This window comes from Mesoplodon bidens (genome assembly GCF_964165515.1).
Source record: "Mesoplodon bidens genome assembly, chromosome: 3".
Lineage (NCBI taxonomy): Eukaryota > Metazoa > Chordata > Mammalia > Artiodactyla > Ziphiidae > Mesoplodon > Mesoplodon bidens.
Genome location: NC_138178.1, coordinates 111799856 through 111825836, shown reverse-complemented (window position 1 = coordinate 111825836; position 25981 = coordinate 111799856). Strand labels below are relative to the sequence as shown.

Sequence of the window (25981 nt, the reverse complement as noted above, 5' to 3'; positions counted from 1 at the left end):
AATAATTTCTTGAAATCCATAACAAGCATGAAGCTTAGCTTACCAAACTAGAAACCAAGACTTCTGACTTCTGGTTGAAGAACTTTCCATTAAACCAGTAGGTCTCCAAGTACAGTCTCTGGTCCCCTAGAGATCCCAAGAAACTTTCAGATAATCCAAGTGGGTAGGACTATTTTCATAAGAATACTAAGATGTTATTTGGCCTTCCTCTGGGTCAACTTTTACACAGATGGTCCAAAAGCAAAGATGGGTAGAACTGACAGAACCTTAGCACAAACCAAGACAGTGGCATCAAACTGTACTAGTAGTCATCATATTCTTCCCCAGCATGAACTACACTAAAAATAAATGCCAGTCCTGGATGAAGTAGTGAAATTTATTTAATTTATTAAATCTTGACCCTTGAGTACACATGTTTTTAAAATTCTGTGTGACAAAATGGGAAGTACAAATAAAGTACCTCTGCAGCACACTGAATTACAATTCTCAAGGGAAAGCACTTATGCAATTGTTTGAGTTGTAAGCTAACTGGACGTATTTTTCACGGAACACCATTTTTACTTGAAAGACGACACAGAGAACAGACTTGTGGTTGCCAAGGGGGATGTGGGTGGGGGAGGGAAGGGATGGGAGTTTGGGATTAGCAGAGGCAAACTATTATATATAGGATGGATGAACAAGGTTCTATTGTAGAGCACAGGGAACTATATACAATATCCTGTGACAAACCATAATGGAAAAGAATATATATATATATATAAAACTGAATCACTTTGATGTACAGCAAAAACTAACACAAGATTGTAAATCAACTATATCAATAAAATGAATTTTTTAAAAAAGAAACTACTACTTGTCAAATTTTGGTGTAGTATCAAAGAAGAAAATTGACACTTATTTGAAATGACTACTAAAATATCCTCCCTTTTTCTAACTACATGTCTGTGTGAGGCTGGAATTTCCTCATCTACTTCACCCAAAACAACATATTGTAACAGACTGAATGAAAAACTAGATATGAAAATCTAGCAGTCTTTTGTTAAGTAAGACATATAAATGATTTACAAAAATATAAAGCAATGTCACTTTTCTCACTAACTTTCTACTTCAGAAAATAGATATTTTTCATTAAAATGTATATTAAGAAGTATGAGTTTGTTGTTACTTTTGATGAATTAATGAACAAGGTTTTTTTAATTTCTCAGTTTTAACTCTAACTTGATAAACATCAATAAGTATAACCTACATTAGGAAAAACTGAGGGGGATTGTCATTTTTAACAGCATAAAAGACCCCACCGGCCAAAAAGTTTGAGGAACTACTGCACTATATTATACTATAATGGAACACTCAGAAGAATATGAAGAGAAGTAAACAGATTTATAATCTAAATATTAACCATGAAAACACACAAATTTCTGGGAAAAAGTCTCACTTCACCTCTGGTCAAACTCAGGGTTAAGAGGCAGGGAGATGACTATGGTTTGTTTTGGAGGAAAGGAATAGGTAAGAGGAAAAGCCAACTCTAGGATAAACTTACAGGTTCTCCAGAAAACCCCCAAGTCCCCACAGCCCTCAGTTACAGCTACCATTTACTATCTCTGCCTGGAATTACAAAGAAACAGAAGTGGGTAGACATGAAGGAGGAAGGTTACAGAAATGAGACAAGCCTCAGGCACATTTGAAACATAAAGGGCTATTTTGGGGTAGAGGTAGTAGAAGGTGGTAGATTATGTTGTGATTTATAAATGAAACATCCCATACGTATTTTGCTTATGACAGATAGAAGATATCACCCATAGTCTCAACGTCCATTTTTTAACACCAAAATAAAAAAGATTGGGGCTTCCCTGGTGGCGCAGGGGTTGAGAGTCCGCCTGCCGATGCAGGGGACACAGGTTCGTGCCCCGGTCCAGGAAGATCCCACATGCCGCGGAGCGGCTAGGCCTGTGAGCCATGGCAGCTAAGCCTGCACGTCCGGAGCCTGTGCTCCGCAACGGGAGAGGCCACAACAGGGAGAGGCCCACGTAACGCAAAAAAAAAAAAGATAAACATAATCTTTTCATTAATTTTTTAAATATGCCCAAGTCTTTTGCTCTTTTAAGCCTTATCAGGATCCAGGGTTAGCTGGACTACATCACAGAAATATTAGAAGGTCCTCTCTGTTTGCATGGTTCTCTGTTCATAGCTTCATACAGTACTTAGTGTGCTCACATTTCCCATCACTCCCACTGTGAGTGCCTCAAGAATAGTTTACATCTTACTCGTCTTTTTTACCTGGAGCATAGCACAGTACCATTATAGACATACTCAATAAATGATTCCCAAATGATTGATTTCCCAAAGGCCAAATATAAATACTTTATAAAATATACTTCTTCAAGAAGCACAACACAAGTTGTACACGGACATCTTCAAAATAGTAGTTTAGTAAATTGAAAACTTGGACATGCTGTCAAATTTAAAACATAATTTTTAATTCTTATCTTATTTAGCCTCTCTGAAAATGTTGACCGCTTCACCCTAAAACTCCCCCTTGGCTTCCAGGGTGCAGTTTTTTCCTTGTCTTCTTCCCACTTCTGTGGCCACTTCTTCTCAGTTTTTCTCTGATCACCTTAGGTTATCTCCCCCAAATTCTATCCTCAGTCCTATACCGTACTTGACTCTCTCTAAAACTCTTTTGCGTTACCTTATGTAAATCAGGATTTCTCAACTCCAGCAGAACTGACATTTTGGACCAGATAATAATTTGTTGTGAGGGGACGTCTTGTACATTACAGGATATTTAGCAGTATCTCTGGTGTCTACCTACTAGATCCCCCAGTTGTGACAATCAAAAATGTCTCTAGTCATTGACAAATGCCTCTGGGGGGTGGGGGCGGTGGAGAGGCAAAATCACTCCTGGTTGAGAATCACTGATCTACACTAACAACTTCAACTATCACCTACATATATACCACCAACTCCCAGATCTGTATCTCTAGCCCAAACGTCTCTCCTTAACTCTCAACACATTCCAATCACCTGATGGCTAACTCTCTTTGGACATCAAATTCAACATAAACCTTAACTCATCACTGTTTTCCTTAAATTTATTCCTTTTTTCCTATCTGCTCCATCTTGATGAGTGACACAACTATCTATCCAGTCACTCAACCCAGAAATCCAGAAGCCATCCTAAAGACCTTTTTCTCACTCATATTCAATGAATTACCAAACCCTATTCATTCAACCTCTTGAATACCTCAGTTGGGTCCCTCCCTCTCCATTTCTACTAACACAGACTTAAATCAGGACTCATTACATCTCACCTGGATCAGTGTAATAGCATCTTAATTGGCTCTCCCTCTCATCTAGTCCTATTACTGTTCCTCCACAATCCTGCCAAAGTGATCATCCTAGAATTCAAAACTGACCGTGTCACTCCCCTAAAATTCATGATAGCTTCTCATAGCCTTAGAATTACACTTCAGCTCCTCAAACAAGCACAAGAAGGAATTTATGATAGTACCCTGACCTACCTTTCTGGCTTATTCTTGCAACTCACCCACAGACACTCTTCACTACTGCCATGCCAAACAACTTGCATTCTGTTAACACATGACAGTCCCTCTGCCTGGACTGTCCTTCTCACCTTCAATCCTCAACCCCTTCTTACAACAAACTCCTGGTTCATCCATTTTTCAAAAGTTAGCTCAAAAATCACCTCCTACAGGAAGTTTTCCCTAAATTCCCACTTTAGAGTCACCATCTCTGGGTTCACAGAAAAGGGCTTATACTTCTATAACAGCATTTACTTATGCTTGTGATGCTTACGATCAGTAGCTAATGTCTTACTCTAAGCTCCTGAGAGCAAGGATCAAATCTTATCTGAGCTGACAGCCAAAGAACCAAGTATTTCTCATGTCTACTAACTACATAGAAGATACCCAATAAATGTTTGCTAAATGAACAGAAATAATGTCTCCTTCAACATTTCACTTTTGATACAATTGCAAATTTTAAAAGTAGGTCTAAAATAAGCATAGTTTAAGAGCAAACATTTTTATTTTAAGCCAGTGCTAGTTAAACTACAAGTAACAAAAATTTTAAGGGTGCTTTACTTAAATATATATGTGTATATAGGTATGTGCGTGTGTATGATTTTCAGCCACAGGATCTGTAATAAGAAAAAAAACGAACAGTTCCTCTAATGACTATGGTGTCCACTAAAATATTCAAACGGAGCCATCTGAACTCACATCCTCCTGATGACTAAGACTGGTATCTCAATTTTTAGTTTCTGTTCTTGTCCAATCTGACAATAAGAACATTCTTGCTTACGTGAGGCTTCTGGATCAAGTGTACAACACACAGTATCAAATTGTGCAATTGTTTGTTTGAAATAATAAAGTGGCTTACAGCTGGATCTATCTTTATCTTATAACCAAGAGTTAAAACTTAGCCCTATTAGCCCTTCTAATAGAATACCAATCCCCGTAATACTGCTATGCTTAAAACAAACCAGCATTACGTGTCCCCCATAAACCCCAAGCATAAAGATCTAGACTTTGATACTCAGCTTCCTGCCTCCATCCCCATTTTTCAGAAGCCCCGTATGCATCACCCCAGGCCCTCTTAGCCTCACTCATCTCTCATTCCAGCCAGCACTATGGCAACCAGCTCTGCTTGGACTCTGACCAGTGTCACAGAGGAACTATCTGACACTACCTTGCTTCAGGCCTATATACTGTGTGCCTCTCACCTGCCACCCCAAAACTTTTGTGTTGAAGGACGAGACATCGCCAGACACCATAAGTCTCTGCCAGGACTTACTCATACAGAGCTCAGAAATGCAGGTGAATTAATACCTCCTGAGGTGAGCCTTTGGTCACTGGAAGATGGATACCATTAGATAAATTGTTCCCCTTTTCTCCCAGATAGACTGTCTTGAGATGGAGTCTACACAATCCCATGCAATCAAGCAAGCTGTCACGGTTAGCGACAGCCAGCTAGATAGCGCATTTTCATATTGGCTCTCCCTCCCTTTCTCCTTCCTCAGTCCAGTTTGGTACTCCCTAATAAATTATTACTCTACAGGGCTCTGCTTTCTGGGGAACCCAGTTTAAGACATTCCACCACTTCAAGAAAAGTTTGTGGTTTGTACACTGCAAGGGAGATCCCAAAGCCCATTAAACCGCAAGCTGCTATTTCTGCTTTCTTTTCCTTAATTGAAAGACCTCAGAGACAGCAGAATAAAATCAAAACCTACCATCACTGCTTCCTCACTCACCATTTCTCCACACCTATTACAAATACCAATCTCCAGAATAAACAGTCTCAAATAAGATCTTTACATTAACACACTCAAATAATAATCTTTGTCCATGTACTATTTTAGCCTGGCAATGTGGATGGTCTGAGGAAAAGAATGATGGTGTACGCTGAGACACCATCATGATGGTGTACGCTAGCTCCTTCTCTTTTTTCAGGTTGTTCTTAGTCTTAGAGCTGGCATTCTGGACACTGTCCTTTCCATCATGGCCCAAATTCAGGCCCCACAAGACTCTACCCGTTATGAGTAAGCAGATCTGTACTCAACATTTCAAAACTAAAATGTGAGGCAAGACTGGCACTGTCCTACCACACTGAAACAATGTGAACAACCATTTCACTCCATGTAACATAATTCTCAAAAGTCAAATGCCTTAACCATAGAAGTTCTTTCTCTTTTCCTAAAAATGGAAAAAAGTAGTATAAGACAGCCACTCGTATATCACAACGATTAACTGCTAAGATAATATCTTAAAACTGTCAATATTGTTCATTAAAAAATATATATTATGATTGCAAATTAAGTTACTAATATACCCAAAGCAGAAACTAAAATATGCAGCTAATGTACAAGAAATTTATCAGAAAACTTCTTCATCTAAACAACTAAGATTTACTGAGCATCCACTATATAACCAAGCAAAAGCAAAACAAACCAAGCCAGAAAGCCTCTGCTCTGTGCATGTTGTATTGCCTAGTAGAGGAGATTTTAAAAATTAAACAGGGGACTTCCCTGGTGGTGCAGTGGTTAAGAATCCACCTGCCAATGCAGGGGACACAGGTTCGAACCCTGGTCTGGGAAGATCCCACATACCACCGAGCAATGAAGCCCGTGCACCACAACTACTGAGCCTGCGCTCTAGAGTCTGCGAGCCACAACTACTGAGCTCACGTGCCACAAGTACTGAAGCCCGCGCACTGAGAGCCCGTGCTCCACAATAAGAGAAGCCACCGCAATGAGAAGCCCGCGCACAGCAATGAAGAGTAGCCCCTGCTCGCGGCAGCTAGAGAAAGCCCGCGCACAGCAACGAAGACCCGACCCAGCCCTAAATAAATAAATAAATAAATTCTAAAAATAAATAAATAAATAAAATTTAAAAAATTAGGACAGATTATTCAAAAACTACCCTTGCAATTGCAATAAGGAGAGTGGTGAGTCAGAGAAGGAGTCATGGAAGAAGAAACATTAAAACTGAGACCTGATAGTAGAAACTTGTTGTGGGGCAGGGGTGGAAGACAGCAGAGATGGAAGGTGTCTCAGGTAGAGAAAATAAAACACACGAGGGTCCTCAGCACAGAGCGTGGCATTTTTGAGCAACAGAGGCCACTGTGACTGGTGTTCACTAAACAACAAGGCAACTTATTGGAATTGAGCCTGTAGAAGTAGTGAGAAGGCAGAAACCAGATCACAGAGGGCTTTATAACATTGGTAATGTTACAAATGGTAATATAGGTAACAATAACATTAAGAATTTTGAATGTAATAAGCTCTATCACTTTTCGTGACATGAAAATGTAACTTTGGGCTACAATTCCTAACAACTTATAGGCTAGTGAAGTTTCCAAACTGAAAATCAGAGGTTTTCAGCTAAGCTTGTTAAGTCTCCCAATGAAACATCACTATTCTATTTTCTCCCAGTTCTGTAATGATTGTTCTTTTAAAGAACAGATTGATTCACCGGGTCAATACCACAGACACTTATTGAAGAAACCCTGTATTGTTATGTCCAGTACTGATCATACTGCCAGAACAAATCTTCCCATTTTTTTTCCTATTTTTTAAAATTGTGGTAAAACATACATAACATAAAATTTACCATCTTAATTATTAAGTGTACAGTTCAGTGGTATTAAATATAACATTGTCCAACCATCACCACCATCCCTCTCCATAACTCTTTTCATCTTATAAAACTGAAATTCTATACCTATCAAACAATAACTCCCCATTTCCCCCTCCCCCAAGCTCCTGGCAACTACCATTCTACTTTCTGTCTTTATGAAGTTGACTATTCTAAGTACCTCATATAAGGGAAATCATACAGTACTTCTCCTTTTGTGACTGGCTTTATTTCACTTAGCATAACATCCTCATGGTTCATCCATGTTGCAGCCTATGTCAGAATTACCTTTTTAAGGCTGAATAATACTACATTGTATGTATATACCACATTTTGCTTAACCATTCATCCACCGATAGACATGTGGGTAGCTTCCACATTTTAGCTACTGTGAATAATGCTGCTATAAACATGGGTGTACAAAATCTATCCAATCTTGATGAACAAGATGTCATTTCAATCCATTACCCTGTATAAATGCATGACACATAGACAAAATCTAAAATGGAAGTCCAAAAGGAAAGTGAAAAAGATGCCTTATTTCATCGCTTTTTTCTTTTGGCAGCGTGTCAAATTTCTCTTCTCTCTTGCTAGCCTCACCAAATCTAGACCATCAAAACTTTTCATGCCTCTTAGTATAAGTTCATTATTAATGACCTCTTGCCTTTTCCCATGGAGTTCCCAATTCACGGATGAATATTCCCCATATCTTCCACCTTCAAAAGTCATTTTACATCCTGCTTTCACCAAACTACTTTCCTTTTTAAATGCTTTACTTTCCTGTTAACCCAAAAGAAAAAAAAGGGGGGGGGAGGGAGAAGCAGCATGTGTTTTATTAAAATATTCCTGTAACTATGAATCAGCAATAATGGGTTCTATTTTAAAATGCAAAAATTTCAGAGACTACATAAGTAAAAATAGAGTATTATAAATAAAATTGCAAGCTATCTCCCCTCACAATACCTAACAGTAGTGAGCTTCTTTTAATTTTTCTCATTTGAGAGAAGATATTGAAAATGTGCTGATAATGTTGAGAAACATTAAAAATGATCAAAAGATTAGGAAATAAGAAAAACAAACAAACAAACATTTTTTCCAGTCTGGGACTAGACTGGAAAAGATAATATGAAGTATAAATAGCCTTAAAAGATATAGCCACATTACAAATGTACCCTCCTATTAATCTACACATCTTAAGGGCAGCCCTCTGATATAACTCAAAAAGTGAAGGAGGCATAAAAGGACACCAATCTTGTCCTGGGGCAGGTGCTAATCAGAAACTCAAATATGTAAGGACTATTTGATATATACACAGATACATCCTGGGAACACCACTTCCTGCCATCCTGTGAAAGAAAACAAAAATTAACAGGCAATAGCTACTAAAATACACTTAGTTGTTCTGTAGATAAATAAAGCATTCTTCAATGACTTCATCTGCTGCAGCCCCTGGCTAAGACGGTTTGCAGCAGAGCAAGTAGAACTCCAAAAAGAGGCTGCCTATTCTTCAGCTCAGGACTGTCAAAGAAAAGAGGAAAAGGGTTTTACCACACTAAAAAGGTATTTAGTTCAGCCTATTCAGTGACCTGTGCAAGAAACAATAAGCCAAGCAAAGGATGGACTTTTGTCTTGATAAAGTAGGATGATAGGATTCTTCAAAGAACATAGATCTCATCTCTGAGATATTTTAAAGATAAAAGTGCCTAAAGCCAGAGCAAACCAAAAGAACTTTTTAAGGATCCTTCAACCCTGATTTACACTTTGCCCTAATATTCTAGGTATAAAAGAGGTTCTAAACAAAATCCAGGAAGCCAGCAAGAAAAAAGTCATTTCTATAACCTTGTGATTATGGAATACATCCCAGAATCTTTCCCAAAGATAATCAGAGGAACTCTAGCATCAGATGAAACCCAAGGGTCCACAAGACAATGACCAGAAGAAGCAAATTATAAATGAGAAGCTTTGGGAGCTCCAACCACTGGATCAGAATTTAATCATCCATGTCAATAACTTCAGTAACACCCCTAACTCTCTGCCTTGGAAGGAAACAAGGTAATTTCAGGAATGAGTAGAATTCACTCTCATTCTTTATGCACTTAAATTATCTTAAAGAAATCTTAGTCACTTCCTGGTAGTTCTTACTGGAGATGAGTACTATTATTAAAGGTCATTTGCCCAAGCTGATTTTCCACATTTTCTCTGTCTCATAAGCCCATACACACATTCATTCCTAAACTTGGAAAATGCTTAATACCTTAGGACAGAGAGAGCAGAATACTGTGACATGAGTGCAAAATTTCTAGCCCACAACAAAAGAAAAGTGAATCCTACTCAAAAAGAAGTCTCATAGTTAATCATTAATAATCACTGTGTCATCCTCAAAAAAATTACTTGACATTTCAATTTTAGTAACCTCTCTCCACAGGCCTTAACATTTTCCTACTTTATTAGCTAAGTACACTAAAAGACATTCTTTAGTAAAACTAAGTAGTAAAATATTCACAAGAATTCTGAAGGTGATTTATCATCACAAAACTGTGAAAGAAAGCAGATTCCTACCAGTAAAAGTCAGTTGAGAAAACTTAGTGAAAAATCCTCAACAAAAAAGAATATTACATTAATGAATTAACAATACATTTCTGTGTGCAACCACCATTTAATATTCACTCGCAATTTCAGTTTAAAACCTTTCTAGTCAATAATTTCTAGGACTGTACTTTGGCTATACTGTAATATGAAATCTGCATATTATGTTGTTTAGAAAGCTAAAAAAGAGAAAAATGACTGGTACTTGTTCTTTAAAAGAAAAAAAAGTTAATCCACACTTAGATGATAATTTCTCAAACTACACATGGATTTTATTCTAAATTCCATTAGGTTCCCAAAGCAACAGTTCACTTGCAGCCACTATAATGTCAACCTGTTGAGGTTTTTGTACAATACTCTTTCTACAAACTGGCTAGACTTTTCATTACCATAATTTTGCATACTAACATAGACAAATCACCATTGTCATTTTAAGCTGATAGAAGTATTCCCAACCTAAGAAATCCAAAACTATTATAAACTTAAATTTTTCTTCAATTACTGAATTCACTTCTCTAGAATCATATGTAAAATTTCCCTTGGTAATCAGGCTAAAATATCATAAGTACAAGAAATGTGGTTTCTCTACAGTCTCCTCAAAAAGAAAAAAATATATAAGAATGAATCTGTCAACCTTAACATGGAGTTTTAAAATTAACAAGTTGACCAAAACTACATTACCATATGTCTGCTTAAATAATGAAGAGAAAAAGACAATCCTGAAGTCCCACTGCCCCTATGGTTGTCTAGCTAAGTCCAGGAACAGAGGAACATTTATAAAGTTAAGATTCTGCTCACCATTCTATCTCTGCAAAATCTGAACTGCTGAAAACAAATCTTTTTTCTTATTGTTAATTAGATAATTCCATGGTGCATTGTGTTTTCTATAATAGAGAGTAATACAGGATAAATTAACTCGACAAAAATGTAAAAATGTCAAAATGATGCCAATTAGTATAATGGTGGCAGGTTTATCTAAGATTCAAAAACCAATTTATAAGATGGGCTTTCAAGAATCCACATTCTTTTAAGTGAATGCCTTAATCGTTCAGTTTATTTCTTGGGGGACTTAAGATCAGCTTGTCAACACACAAAAAAGTATTATTTTCAGGCTTTCCAAGATTTCCAGTAGCTCATTTTTACCAGAAAGCCTATTTAATGCAGCCAATTTGCAAACATCAAATTTAAGATTACAGCTTCTGTAAAACAAGAAGAAAGACATCAAAGTTCACTTCAAGTATTTACATTGGCATAGACTGAACAGACTACTTAAGAAAAAACTGAAACCAAGGGCTCCATTTTGCTATCACTCATGTGCTACATGCACTAGTTTTCACGTTACTTTAATCAAGAGATAGATATAACAAGTCTTTCATTTAAAGTACACAAATTCATTACTCCTTCTTTGTGTAAGTTTGACATTTTGGCTCACGGCACATATTTGCAAACTAAGTATGCACTCCACTAAAAGGGCAAAGAACAAAGAAACTAGAATAACTTAGCTTCCTTAAGTTTATATTATAACGAAACAAGAAAACAACTAAGTGGGCGCTTGTAATGTAGGACTGCTAGGGTCAATTTTATCATCACTAGAGCCTCAAGTTTTCTTCAAAGTGATAGGGAGAATTCTTATTATCTGATAAATGGTTATTCAGAACTTAACATTGTAACTGATTTCAACAACTACAGCACAAACAAAAGCACCTTAAATAGCAGACAATGTCTAATTACCTAACTTTTAATGGCAATGATAAAAAAAAAAACTTCTATTATGTACCCAGAAAATCCAATAAATACCCTGCATTAAATACAGGCATTTTGTCCTAGATTCATGGACAATAAAAGGTCTAATAAGAAACAAAAGATATTATTCAATTTTATACTCTTACTATAATTAGAAATAAATTTTAATAAACTAATTTCATTGAAAACTATTTTTCAAGAAGACCTACCAGTTGTTCCAATTTTTCATTTTTTGATCATAGAATTTCCTTGTTCTTGAACCTTTATATTTAATAGCTTTGTAAGAAAATATAATAACAAGATTATTAAATAATCTTGTATTATTAAAGATTTACTCAAAATATTAAAGATTTAGTATATCAATATTAAATATTAAATATTAATATCATAAATATTAATTTATATTAATATTAAATATAAATATATAAAACATATAATATATAAAAATATAAAATTATATATTTATATATATTATATATATAATATTAAATGTATATAAAGTATTTAAATATATATTAAATATATAAATAAATATAAAATAATTTATAATATCTATAATATTAAATATAAATAATATTAATATTAAATAAATATTAAAGATTTACTCAAAAAATTACTCTGTCCTATTGATGGCAGTGAAGGCTGGGGAGAGAAACTAAAGTCTTATGGTTTTTTCAAAAACACTTTAAGACAAATATAACAAATATCTGATTAGAGAAAATAATTTTCAGCTCTTCTAACACAAATATATTAGATACTTTCTATTCAAATACCCCCATACATTCACACATTTTTATATACAGAGAGGATGATGAGCTGAATTTGACCACTTATGGTGTGCAAAGCACTGTGCTTTGAACGCACTACACTTACAGCAACTTTGTAATTGAGCTATTATGTACAGCAATTCTGTCTGGTAAGTACAATTGTTAACGCTATGTACACATGGGGGTGTTGAGGCACGAAGAGGTTGAACAATTCATTCAAAGCGACATGGTTAATCAGTGACAGAGTTAGAATTTAAACCCAGACAGTCTGGCCTCGCATCTGATTTCGGAATTATTATATTATAGTGTGTATAAGGTACACAGGTGCGTGACACAATGCCTGACACTCCGCAGGCACTAAACAGAAGTGTAACTGTTGTCATACTGCTTCTCTCTTCTTCACTTACTTTGTGATAATTCTGGATCTCCTTTCAGATTCATCATCTTCGGAATAGAAGGGCCATACACATCCACATCTAGCAAACCAACAGCCTTTGACTGTAAGAAAATAGAATTTACTGTCAAATTTTTCCCCACTCTTCATCAAAGATAAAGTGCACAGAAACAGCAGGTCTGACTACAGAAAAGACAATTTGCAAAATATTCCAAAATCATAACCTAAACTTTCAAAGCAACAGTAAGGTAAAAGAACATAAACTGCTCAGGGTAAATATTGTTTGTTGGTTTACTAATCTCTTCTAGATAACTGACTAAAGAAATCCACTGCATCCACTTTAAACATTGTGGTTCAGATCTCCCATACACTCACAAACAGACTAAGACCTTTTGATCTGAAAACTAACAAACTACTTGCACACAATGTTAAAATAATGGTTTACAACAGCAAACATAACCCCAGCAAGAAGGAGCATTAACTTTTGGAAAGACCATCTAACACACCAAAGAATACAAAATGAAGGAAAAAAAGCATAGAAACAAGACCATAATTAAAGCAAGTGAGAAATGCTGATGGAAATCTGGCATGGAAATGCTAACGAGGATGGCAGCAGACATAGTACAGACACAACCTCTTAAGTGCCAGTCACAGTTAAAAACCGGAAGTCTTCCAGAGAATTCATAAACAACTAAAACTGTTTTCCTTGATGATCCACCCAGCTGCCCAAGGGCAGAATATCCCAACTGGTCTCTTTGCTAGCTGACAGTTAATCAGCAGGTTAACAAAGAAAGACAAACAAAATTCCCTATTCCCAAATATGTCTTTTTTTCTTCTCCCCCCACCCCCCCTTTCTTCTTTCACAGATTAAATCAATGTTATTGGTTTTTCTCATATACAAGCAAACAGAATGCTAATACTAACTATATGCCTTTGAGTTATGTTTCCCCAAGACATACAACTCTCTCCCTGTATCCTGGCAAGATAAAACTCTTAACCTCTCAAAAAAATTTTTTTTAAACTAAACAATCTCTCATCTTCCACGTTATCTACCTATTTCCAGACACAAAATTACCTGTTAAACCTCACTGTCTGGTGCCTAAAAATAGACAAAACAAGGTACATTCAAATTTATGTCCCTAACTTTACAGTGACTCAAACTGCAATTCTAAGAAAATCATTTAATGTCCCCGTGTGACTCACAGAGGATTGGGATTAGTATCTCCCTCTACCAGAAATCTCAGCTTACTGTAAAATAAATGAGAAAGGAGGAAGGACACATTACCTTTAATAGAATGGTGATATATAAAATTTGGGTTTAATACTTAAAAAAAAATCATTTGTAGTGTTAGTTTCCAGCTTTCTCATCAAAGTAGGTATAATACCACCTTACAGGGTTGCCATGAGGAGTCAATGAGAAATGTAAATAAAATCCTTACCAGAGTGCCTGGCACCCCGGAGGAATTCAAGTGGTGGGGAGAAATAATCAGGGAAAGTCCAGGTGTCTATTTGGGTGATTTAGGATGGCATGTTTTTAGAGATTCTGATTTGTCCACAGAGCTGGCTGTGGAAGCCTAGTTTATCCAGGTTCTTAATATAACATTGCTGATTAACTTCCCTCCATCCTTTTCCTCCTCCCTCCTTTCCTGTGTCCCTCCTTCCCTTTCTCTTTCCTCTCTTCCTACTGATCTTCACACCTTTCTCTCCTCTGTTTCCTTTTTGATGTATGTAAGCACTGGAACTAAATTTAGGTCAGTCAGTAGCTTTAAAAAGGTAGGAACATTCATTGAGAAATTCTCACTGATTTTAACTCCTTTTTAAACCACAAACAAAAGAATTTAGTTGAATTAAAAATAGAATTAAATTCACTACAGATAAAAACATTTTCAAATGAGGGGGCCTAAAACCTTAAGCAATGTGGATAATTGTTAACTATTATCTATGGGTCTGCTAATGCTATAACTAACACCTCTTTTCCATATGTTTTCTTGTGACACCTACAAAATTAATGCAGCCATAAAATAATAATGCCAATAAAAACAAAAAATATTCTAAGATTCTTTTTCCTTGCTATGATTTATATTAATGTTGTTTTAGAATAACTTGAAAGGGTTAGGTCTCAGTTTTCAAATTAATCTTCTAAAAATACCTGTCAAGTAAATTTAAATTTATGTTTTCATGAAACAAGAAAACAACTAAGTGAGTGCTTGCAGTGTAAGACTGCGAGGGTCAATTTTATCATCACTAGATTTCAAGTTTCCTTCAAAATGTTAGGGAGAATTTATCATCTATCTGTCCTGTCTTCTAGAAGAAAACCGTGCTTGTCTAAAAGTGAGTCCTTGGCATCATGGGGTAAGACAAACCTGAAGATCTGCCCTAAAATTTGCTGTGGTAGGAATGGATTTTACATATACCTACATAGCTGCTAATACACATTAACAAATAAGAATAAAGAGGGCAGGGAGGCAGATCACAAGATGATAAGAGTTCCTCTATTTCCTGGAGAATGGAACTAAGAATAATGGAAAATCCTCTGTGTGTTAGGTTCTCTGCATACTCTCTACAAGACTCTACTGACCAACTAAATTCAGTACTAATGCTTATATATACCAAAAAGGAAACAGGGGAGAGAAAGGTACTGAGACAGGAAGGAAAGGGGGCAGGGCACAACCATTAAAAGAATTACACAACCATTAAGAAGAAAAGGATATGACCAAAACTGATTAGAACCTACTAGGCCCAAGATAGCAGAAGATTTGACTTCCAGTATATCCTGAGCCTCATTATGCACTCATTGTAATACATTAGCATATGCTAAATGACACACCCACAGGTGCCATGAGAGTTCCCAGGCCAATTGTAAAAGGCCAAAAAGTAGGTGATGTCCCAACTCCTGGAAATTAGAATATTCCTCCCACTCATTAGCATACGAAATTACCCAGCCCATAAAAACTAACCACCCCCCACAGCCCAGCACCACTCACTTTTCAAGAGGACTCCATGTCCTGGGGCCACCTCTCACCTTCTAAGATGGAGTGTGTCTCTCTCTAAATAAACCTGCTTTCATTTTATTATGGCTCGTTTGCTCTTGAACTTTTTCCTGCACAAAGTCAAGGACTCTTACTTGGTGGCCCATCCCAGATACTCACCCAAGAGCTGGGACATGACCAGGCTCTCACACCCCATTTTTCCTGCAACATACAAAGGTCAGCAGGAGGAGAGGAAAGAGAAAGGGAAAGAGGGACACAGGAAAGGAGGGAGGAGGAAAAGGATGGAGGGAAGTTAATCAGCAATGTTATATTAAGAACCTGGATAAACTAGGCTTCCACAACCAGCTCTGTGGACAAATCAGAATCTCTAAAAACATGCCATCCTAAATCACCTAAATAAACACCTAGACTTTCCCTGATTATATCTCCCCACCACTTGAATTCCTCTGGGGTGCCAGGCACTCTGGTAAGGATTTTATTTACATTTCTCATTGACTCCTCATGGCAACCCTGTAAGGTGGTATTATACCTACTTTTGATGAGAAACCTGGAAACTAACACTCAAAATGATTTTAAGTATTCTTTCTTAGAATGAAGCAGAATGGAAAATTAAACACAAAAATACCAACCACATAAACCTCCACCATAACTTGAACATGATCTGTCTACAAAAAACTTAGATAAAAAGCAAAAGTCAGCATGATTCTCCCTAAAGGGCCAAATAATAGGAAATATTTTGAGAGGACCTTCAAGATGGCGGAAGAGTAAGACGTGGAGATCACCTTCCTCCTCAAAACTACATCAGAAATACATCTACATGTGGAACAACTCCTTCAGAACACCTACTGAATGCTGGCAGAAGACCTCAGACCTCCCAAAAGGCAAGAAACTCCCCACGTACCTGGGTAGAGCAAAAATAAAAAGAAAAAACAGACAAAAGAATAGGGATGGGACCTGCACCAGTGGGAGGGAGCTAGGAACGGGCGGAGACCGCGGATGGCGGAGTGGGGGGGGCTTCAGGGTCGGGGAGGAGAGCACAGCAACAGGGGTGCGGAGGGCAAAGCAGAGAGATTCCCACACAGAGGATCGGTGCTGACCAGCACTCACCAGCCCGAGAGGCTTGTGTGCTCACCCGCCAGGGCAGGCGGGGGCTGGGAGCTGAGGCTCCAGCTTTGGAGGTCGGATCGCAGGGAGAGGACTGGAGTTGGCTGTGTGAACACAGCCTGAAGGGGGCTAGTGAGCCACAGCTAGCCGGGAGGGAGTCCGGGGAAAAGTCTGGAGCTGCCGGAGAGGCAAGAGACCATTGTTTCGGGGTGCCGAGGAGAGGGGAATCAGAGCTCCAGAGACAGTCGCGAGCCGCGGCTATCAGCGCGGGCCCCAGAGATGGGCATGAGACGCTAAGGCAGCTGCTGCCACCACCAAGAAGCCTGTGTGCAACCACAGGTCACTATCCACACCTCCCCTCCCAGGAGCCCATGCAACCCACCACTGCCAGGGTCCCGTGATCCAGGGACAAGTTCCCCGGGAGAATACACGGCACGCCTCAGGCTAGTGCAACGTCATGCCAGCCTCTGCCGCCGCTGCAGGCTCGCCCCGCATTCTGTACCCCTTCCTCCCCCCAACCTGAGTGAGCCAGAGCCCTCTAATCAGCTGCTACTTTAACCTGGTCCTATCTGGGCAGGAACAGATGTCCCTCAGGTGACCTACATGCAGAGGCGGGTCTAAATCCAAAGCTGAACCCCGGGAGCTGTGCGAACAAAGAACAGAAAGGGAAATCTCTCCCAGCAGCCTCAGAAGCAATGGAGTAAATCTCCACAATCAACTTGATGTACCCTGCATCTGTGGAATACCTGAATAGGCAACAAATCATCCCAAAATTGAGGCAGTGGACCTTGGGGGCGACTGTAGACTTGGGGTTTGCTGTATGCGATCGACTGGTTTCTGATTTATGTGGTTATCCTAGTTTAGTTTTTAGCACTTGTTATCACTGGTGGATTTGTTTATTGGTTTGGTTGCTCTTTTATTTTTTAAACTACTTTTAAAAATTGTTTTACTTTAATAATATTTTTTATTTTTTTATTTTAATAACTTCATTTTATTTTACTTTTTTTTTCTTTCTTTCTTTTATTTCTCCCTTTTCTTCTGAGCTCTGTGGCTGACAGGGTCTTCGTGCTCTGGCCAGGTGTCAGGCCTGAGCCTTGGAGGTGAGAGAGCCGAGTTCAGGACACTGGACCACCAGAGACCTCCTGGCCCCATGTAATTATTAATCGGTGAGAGCTCTCCCAGAAATCTCCATCTCAACACTAAGACCCAGCTCCACTCAATGACCAGCAAGCTCCAGTGCTGGACACCCCATGCCAAACAACTAGCAAGATAGGAACACAACCCCACCCATTAGCAGAGAGGCTGCCTAAAATCATAATAAGGTCACAGACACCCCAAAACACACCACCAGATGTGGTCCTGCCCACCAGAAAGACAAGATCCAGCCTCATCCACCAGAACACAGGAGCCAGTCCCCTCTACCAGAAAGCCTACACAACCCACTGAACCAACCTTACCCACTGGGGGCACACACCAAAAACAACGGGAACTACGAACCTGCAGCCTGCTAAAAGGAGACCCCAAACACAGTAAGTTAAGCAAAATAAGAAGACAGAGAAATACGCAGCAGCTGAAGAAGCAAGGTAAAAACCCACCAGACCAAACAAATGAAGAGGAAATAGGCAGTCTACCTGAAAAAGAATTCAGAGTAATGATAGTAAAGATGATCCAAAATCTTGGAAAACAAGACAAAAAGACAACCCTCAGAATGGGAGAAAATATTTCCAAACGAAGCAACTGACAAAGGATTAATCTCCAAAATATACAAGCAGCTCATGTGCTGAATATCAAAAAAACAAACAACCCAATCCAAAAATGGGCAGAAGACCTAAATAGACATTTCTCCAAAGAAGACATACAGATGGCCAAGAAGCACATGAAAAGCTGCTCAACATCACTAATTATAAGAGAAATGCAAATCAGAACTACAGTGAGGTATCACCTCACACCACTTAGAATGGGCATATCAGAAAATCTACAAACAACAAATGCTAGAGAGGGTGTGGAGAAAAGGGAACCCTCTTGCACTGTTGGTGGGAATGGCTACTATGGAGAACAGTATGGAGGTTCCTTAAAAAACTAAAAATAGAATTACCATATGAGCCAGCAATCCCACTCCTGGGCATATACCCAGAGAAAACCATAATTCAAAAGGCACATGCACCCCAGTGTTCACTGCAGCACTATTTACAATAGCCAGGTCATGGAAGCAACCTAACTGTCCATTGACAGATGACTGGATAAAGAAGATGTGGCACATATATACAATGGAATATTACTCAGCCATAAAAAGAAACAAAATTGAGTTTTTTGTAGTGAGTTGGATGGACCTAGAGTCTGTCATACAGAGTGAAGTAAGCCAGAAAGAGAAAAACAAATACTGTATGGTAACACATATATATGGAATCTAATAAAAAAAAAAAGTGGTTCTGATGAACCTGGGGGCAGGACAGGAATAAAGACACAGACGTAGAGACAGACTTGAGGACGCGCGGAGTGGGAAGGGTAAGCTAGGACAGAGTGAGAGAGTGACACTGACATATACACACTACTAAATGTAAAATAGATAGCTAGTGGGAAGCAGCCGCACAGCACAGGGAGATCAGCTCGGTGCTCTGTGAGCACCTAGAGGGGTGAGATAGGGAGGGAGGGAGGAAGATGCAAGAGGGAGGGGTATGGGGATACATGTATACATATAGCTGATTCACTTTGTTATACAGCAGCAACTAACACAACAATGTAAAGCACTTATACTCCAATAAAGATGTCAAAAAAAGAAAAAGGAAATATTTTAAGCCTTGTGGATCATTTGATCTGCAACTATTCAACACTGCCATTGTAGCACCAAAGCAGCCATAGACAACATGTAAATGAATGAGCATGGCTATGTTCCAATAAAACTTTATTTACAAATACAGGCAGGATTTAGTCCATAGGTCATAGTTTGCCAACGCTGATTTAGAAAATAAGCTTTTCCATGACAAAGTTATTCAATCACCCAACAATGTAATTTTTGTAAAGCCAAAGTCAGACAGGACACAATCATCTCTTTTAGTGTCAGAGGAGCTACCTCAGTAAAGATCTACTTCCTCATCCTTAATTGGCTAGTTTTCAAAAATAATAAAGGGCACATTTTTCAGGCTGTTTCACTGGAACTAAGTTAGCATGTCTTACTTTAATTTTATATATTGTGAATAAAATCAGTGTCCATTAAGTAGAAACACCAAACCCTGTATTAATTAAGCATACTGTACTTTGATTTTGGCACAGCTACTGACTGATAAAATTACAAGTACAAAAAGCAGCCTACACATATTTTCAAGTCTAGAATTCAGTAACGTTCAAAAGATGCCAAATAAACCTCATTTGTTTTTCATAATTTACTCCATTGTTTTTAAATAGGCTCCTATTTTAAGTGTATAAACAGTTTTTCAAATTAAACTTTCAAACAGTTTTATATTGTAGGAAAATAAATGAGAAACGTAGAGGCTATAAATAAACATATGCAGCTGGGTGTCCAACTAACTAAGTTTTGTGAATCCTTTCCAACTTATTCCACCTAAAATAATTATATTTAGTCAAGAAAACTCCAATCAGGGTTTTCTTTATCATTAATTTCAGCCAGGCCCCAAAGAATAATCACCACAAAAGCCTCACCAAATACACAACAGAAAAAGAAAATGATTATTAGCAAATATAACTATACATGTACTGTTGTAAAGTAGGATTGCCATCTTTAATGTCACCATAAACTTAACCTAATATGTTGGTACCCTTTTTTCTGACTCTCCTGCAGTACTCAAAGTCTAACAGATGACAAAAAGAAGACAGATCAAACCCCAACATACTAGGTTTGGGGATTTGTTTCTTTATAATTCATAATACCCTGTGAGACCTGTAAAAAGGTGGCAGAATTATTCAGAGTGATTATACTGTTTCATTACCACTGCATGAAAGCTGCAATTTGAGAGCCTACAAATCCTATTTTTTGTGTGCTGGATTTCAAAGGCACTGACAAGAGTTTTGATACTGCTTTGTTCTTCCAACAGAATTTACACTAAAGAAGATTGTAAAGCTTCATGATGTTCTTTTTATCCATGTCATGTGCTAATAGAACCCATCAAAACAACGTCTTCGAGTGGCCCACCCCAACGTTTGTAAGTAAACATTCATTTAAGATTAAGACCTACTCAAATGTGTCCTTTCCACAGAGGTATCCAGTTAAGAATCACATGAGTCTCTACACATTACATTACACTTAATCTTGGACTGGCAACTAGGATTTATTCAATTTAAAGTTGAATCAAGCCTCTACTTTCTTCTCTCTCTACCTAGCTTTAAATCAAGCTGCCATTCACAAGAATTTTCATCTCTCAGTAGAGAAAAATATGTTTCTTAATTCTATTACCTAACATTAAATAAGAATCTGAATGTCAGAAGAGGTAATGGTTGGACAGTTATGAGAACAATTTCCTACTACCTATCAAAGGACTGTCTGAATCTTCAATTTCAGTTAAGAAAGAAGAGGAACAAGGGCAACATAAAGGAAAAAGTTCACGTGGCTGGACAGAGGACAAACAGAGATGAGCTCGTGAAAAGTACAGAAGAATCCCAAATGATAAACTGTTTGTAAACAAGCTGGAAAGGTAGAAATGGAAGAGTATCAAATTAAAGACTATTTTAGAGCAACAAAAACAAACAAAAAAACACCTAAGAGATCATCGTAGTCTTCTGACCGCTTTTTAGTGAAGAAGAAACAGGCCCAGAGATAAATGTCATAGCTGGAGCTAGCTTCCAAATCTCTTTCCAACATACCATAAAGCCTAACGGCTAACAATCACTAACCATTCCCCTTTGTCTCTCTCATCTCATCCCCTACTCTTTTTCCCCTTTTCACTCCACTCCAGACACATTGCTCCCTGCAGTGTATTTAACACACCAGGTATGCACCTGGTTTAGGACTTTTGTAGATGCTGTTCCTTCAGCCAAGAATCCATCCCCCCAGGTATCCACCTGGTTCTCTCCATCACTTCTTTCAAGTCTTGATTCAAACATCACCATGTAGTGAGGCCTTCACTGGTCACTCTCTCTAAAACTGCAACTCCCTCATCATAACACTGCATATTTCCTACTCCCATTCCTGCTTTTCCTTTCTTCTTAGCACCTATATCAATATTTAACATACTATATATTTACTTATTTATCTTGTTTATTGTGCCTCCCCACTAGAATGTTAATTTCACTAGGGTAAGGAATTTTGTGTGTTTTATTCACTGCTGTACCTAGAATCTAGAACAATAGGCAGTCGTGGAGAGAGACTCCGTTCTATCTCAAGAAATTCTGATTCAGTACGTCTGGGCTGGGGTCCAACAAACTGCATTGTAACACTCTAGGGTATAAGATGACCGCAAGGTGAAAAACAGTAATATAGATAGTATGGAAAGGCAAAGATGAAAATTTGCTATAAGGCCCCACGTCTTGGGGCCAGCAGGATCAGAGTAACAGTGATCTACAGTAATCAACAGTAACAATGAAGAGGGTTTTTTTTTTAACTATAAAAAAGTAGTTCACATTCTGCCACATGGGTAAATAGCCAGTCACATATTGCATGGGACATATGCATATAAAAAATTATTCGTTGTTTATCTAAAATTCAAATTTAATTGAGTGGGTGTCCTATATTTTTATTTGCTAAATCTAGCAACCCTACCCTGGCATCTCTTCTCAACAGTGCAGTAAGAATGATTCAGAGTTGAAACATAAGTCAGATCATGTCTGCTCAAAACCCTTCACTGACACCCCCTCCTGCATTTCACTCATGAAAAGCCAAAGTCCTTACGACAATTCACCAGACCCCACATAATCTATCCAGCTCCCCATACCCCTGCCTCCCAGCCCTGTTAACTTTCCTCACCTGTTATTACTCCAGTCCACTTCTTACTCCAGGGGCCACAGTGGGCTTTTCACTATTCCTTGAATAATAAGCTAGACATGCTCCCACTTAGTAGCCTTTGAACTGGCTGTTCCTTTTGCCTGACACAATCTTCCCACAGATAGTCACACAGACTACACTCTCACCTTGTTCACGTTTCTGCTCAAATGTCATATTTTCAGTGGAGCTTACCCTATGTTAAAGTGCGAACCGCCCCTCACACACAAGCATTTTCCCTCCCCCTTATTTCAGACTACTTTTATCACTTTCTAACATACTATTTAACTTACTTATGATGTCTAATATTTATTTATTGTAAACTCCATAAGGGTAAGGATATCTCCAAGCACCTTAAACAGTAATCATAAGATAAATATCCATTTAATGAATGGATGGATGAATAGATGAACTAATGAATGAATGAACAAACCTCCATTTGTTCCTCTGTAGAGTATCAGGGTTGATTACTATATGATCCCTACGGCCCCTCTTAAGCTCTAACATTCTATGAGTTCATGAAATTCCCTCTCCTAATACCTCTATACTAACGTTTTAAGTTATAGGATTCAAAATTAACTAATGTAGGTAAAGATTAAAATATTCTGGTGTTAAAGAAAGGGTCATAAATTTCCTTGTGGTCTATTCCTAACCACCACTTTTCCCCCAAGAAAATCCAGTGTCATCTTCATTTTCCTATTGATCTCAACTCCAGAAAAATGGAACTTCATGGAATAAAATCTAGTGCAAAGACTGGCTATAGTGGGCTGCTGTAAAAAAAAATATATGATAAGAGTATATTACCTTAAAAAAAAAGTACACTACCTAAATCTTTGAAAACTAAAGACACAATCCGGTATGAAAGGGCTCATTAAAAAGAGGGCAGGTTTTAAACCCACTCACTACCAAGTTTAGGTTCAATCCAGGGTTTTAAACATAAAGTGGCTGCATGGGAGAGAGAGAGAGAGAGAGAGAGAGAGAGAGAGAGTGTGTGTGTGTGTGTGTGTGTGTGTGTGTGTGTGTGTTTTCCTTTCCAGAGCAGACAAGCAACATCTTCTTTAACAAGAAGCAATTCCCTTAAGTCCCACATTTTCATCTAGTAAGTAACAGAGAAAGTAAATGAGGAGTAAAACAACTAAGATTAAGGAAAGAAAAATCTTGAATCCTTGGCCTTTTAATTAAAGGGGAAAAAAAGTATCGATGCTCTTAGTAAGTAGTCTTCAAAATCAGAGAAAAATTAGGAAGCCTTCTATCACCATGGTAATACAAATGCAGAAAAAGATACTTCTAGATACTAACCCCTAAAAATAATAGTCATCTTATCTGCAACATCAACCAGCCACTTTTTTGACAGAATCTAAGCCTTAAGACCTAGAAACCTAACCAAACAAGAACCTTTCCCAAATCAGATAAGGTACTGCAGGAAAAGCACTGAAAACCAACATCGATTCCTTCGGAATGTCCTTAACTAAACTGCAGTGCAGGGAAGAGCATTCACAATTCTGATAGCAGCCCTTGCAAATAAAAGCAATGCAGCAACCACAGGAATCAGATGTAAACAGAGCACCTGATATACCCTCCAGACTCAAAATCACAGGAGCCAAGCAGCTGGTTTTAAAACCCATGTCTTCATGTGCCCTCTGCTCTCTTCTCAGCTACTCTTCTAACACTGCCCTACTGAGGATTTAGGGGCCTCCTTATTCCTCAAGGAGATGTGATGGGGGAAATAAATTACTGAGAAAAAAAAATTGAGAAAGGAAAAATGAATTGGTGAAAGCCAAGTTAGGGAGGAAGGGGAGAATAATTAAGAAAAAAAGACAGACTGTTCTGTAAGAAAGATCTGGATAACTTCTTATTGTACAGAATCAGGTCATGAAATTCAAAGGATGTGTACCAGTTTTGCTACCAATATGTTACAAACTAAATGAAACTAAGGAAGAATATACTAAATGTAAAATTTGGGTAACTGTTCTCTTTCTAACTCACAACAAATTCAGCAACTTCCATTCCATCCCAAAGTGAGAGAATGAATTACTGGCAGCAAGCTGCACTTTACCAAAAGCAATTTCAAAGGTAGGCCAAAGAGTGCTGAGAAGGAAACACACAGCCAACAGCTTCTTAAGAGCTATTCAAAACAAAATTGCTACTGCTTCTAATGGGAAATTTCAAAGCATATTGTGCATAATGCTTTCTACCTAAAACCATACAGAAAATAGAGGGGAAAAGCAGTTTGGGGCTTCTACCTTCTGAAAATTACCTTATAAGACCGTACTGTTATTTTATCGTGCTTGGTAAGTGCGGTGCGTGTGTCTGTGTGCTTATGGAGGAGGAGGAAGGGTAAGTAAGGAAAAATTCCGAATACAAGATGGGCTTTAGCGTCTAGTTACACACTCCCAACCCTCTGTTACACAATTAATAAAAAAAAAAAAACACGGCCTTATCTTTCACTTTAATATTTGACATTAAGTTTCTTACTCAGTACACTGAATTATTCTTATAAAAGATACGAGAGAAGTAGACACACATGTCTCAAGTCAGTTAATACTATTTATATACATTAGTGGTGACCTGTCAGCAAGCAAAACTGTTTATATATTCCATAAAATGTATGAACCTTGAGGATTTAGATAATTCAGTTAATCACAGATGCATCCATATCATGAGTGAAATAAACAATTGTATTGTATTCAAATATTTATATAACTACACAACAAATAAAGTTCCAAAACTATGGAAAACCCTCAAGGTACCATTATGATCATCAAGTATAAAATGATGTATTACCTAAACCCAAGTTATATTTATATAATTAATTACAATTAAATACCTACTGTAATATACAGTATACTTTATATGTTTTTTACAGTATATATATTTTTTCATTATTTTTTGTGGCTGAGTAGTATTCCATTGGATATATATCTTCTTTATCTATTCATCTCTTGATATTAATGGATACTTAGGTTGCTTCCATATCTTGGCTTTTGTAAATAACGCTGCTATGAACACTGGGGTGCGCACATTTTTTCAAATTAGTGTTTTTGTTTTCTTGGAATATATACCAAGCAGTGAAATTGCTGTATCATATGATAGTTCTATTTTTAGTTTTTTGAGGAAACTTCATACTGTTTTCCACAGTGGCTGCACCAATTTACATTCCCACCAACAATGTGCAAGGGTTCCCTTTTCTCCACAACCCTTGACGCAATATATATATATATATATATATATATATTTTTTTTTTTTTTTTTGCGGTACGCGGACCTCTCACTGTTGTGGCCTCTCCCATTGTGAAGCACAGACTCCAGATGCGC

General features: G+C 37.8%; 1 protein-coding gene across 9 annotated transcripts in view; it reads right to left on the bottom strand.

Moving 5' to 3' along the window:
- Positions 1–25981, bottom strand: part of NUBPL (NUBP iron-sulfur cluster assembly factor, mitochondrial) — a 351028-nt gene that overhangs the window by 184662 nt on the left and 140385 nt on the right. For 6 of the 9 annotated variants that reach the window (XM_081229690.1, XM_081229691.1, XM_081229693.1 and 3 more), the window contains exons 4-5: positions 15794–15835; positions 12658–12748 (exon numbers count right to left, since the gene is read on the bottom strand). In XM_081229690.1, the coding sequence (XP_081085816.1) occupies positions 12658–12748; positions 15794–15835 (133 nt within the window). The remainder of the gene's footprint in view (positions 1–12657; positions 12749–15793; positions 15836–25981) is intronic. The other 3 variants (XM_081229694.1, XM_081229688.1, XM_081229689.1) reach the window with 1 other exon arrangement.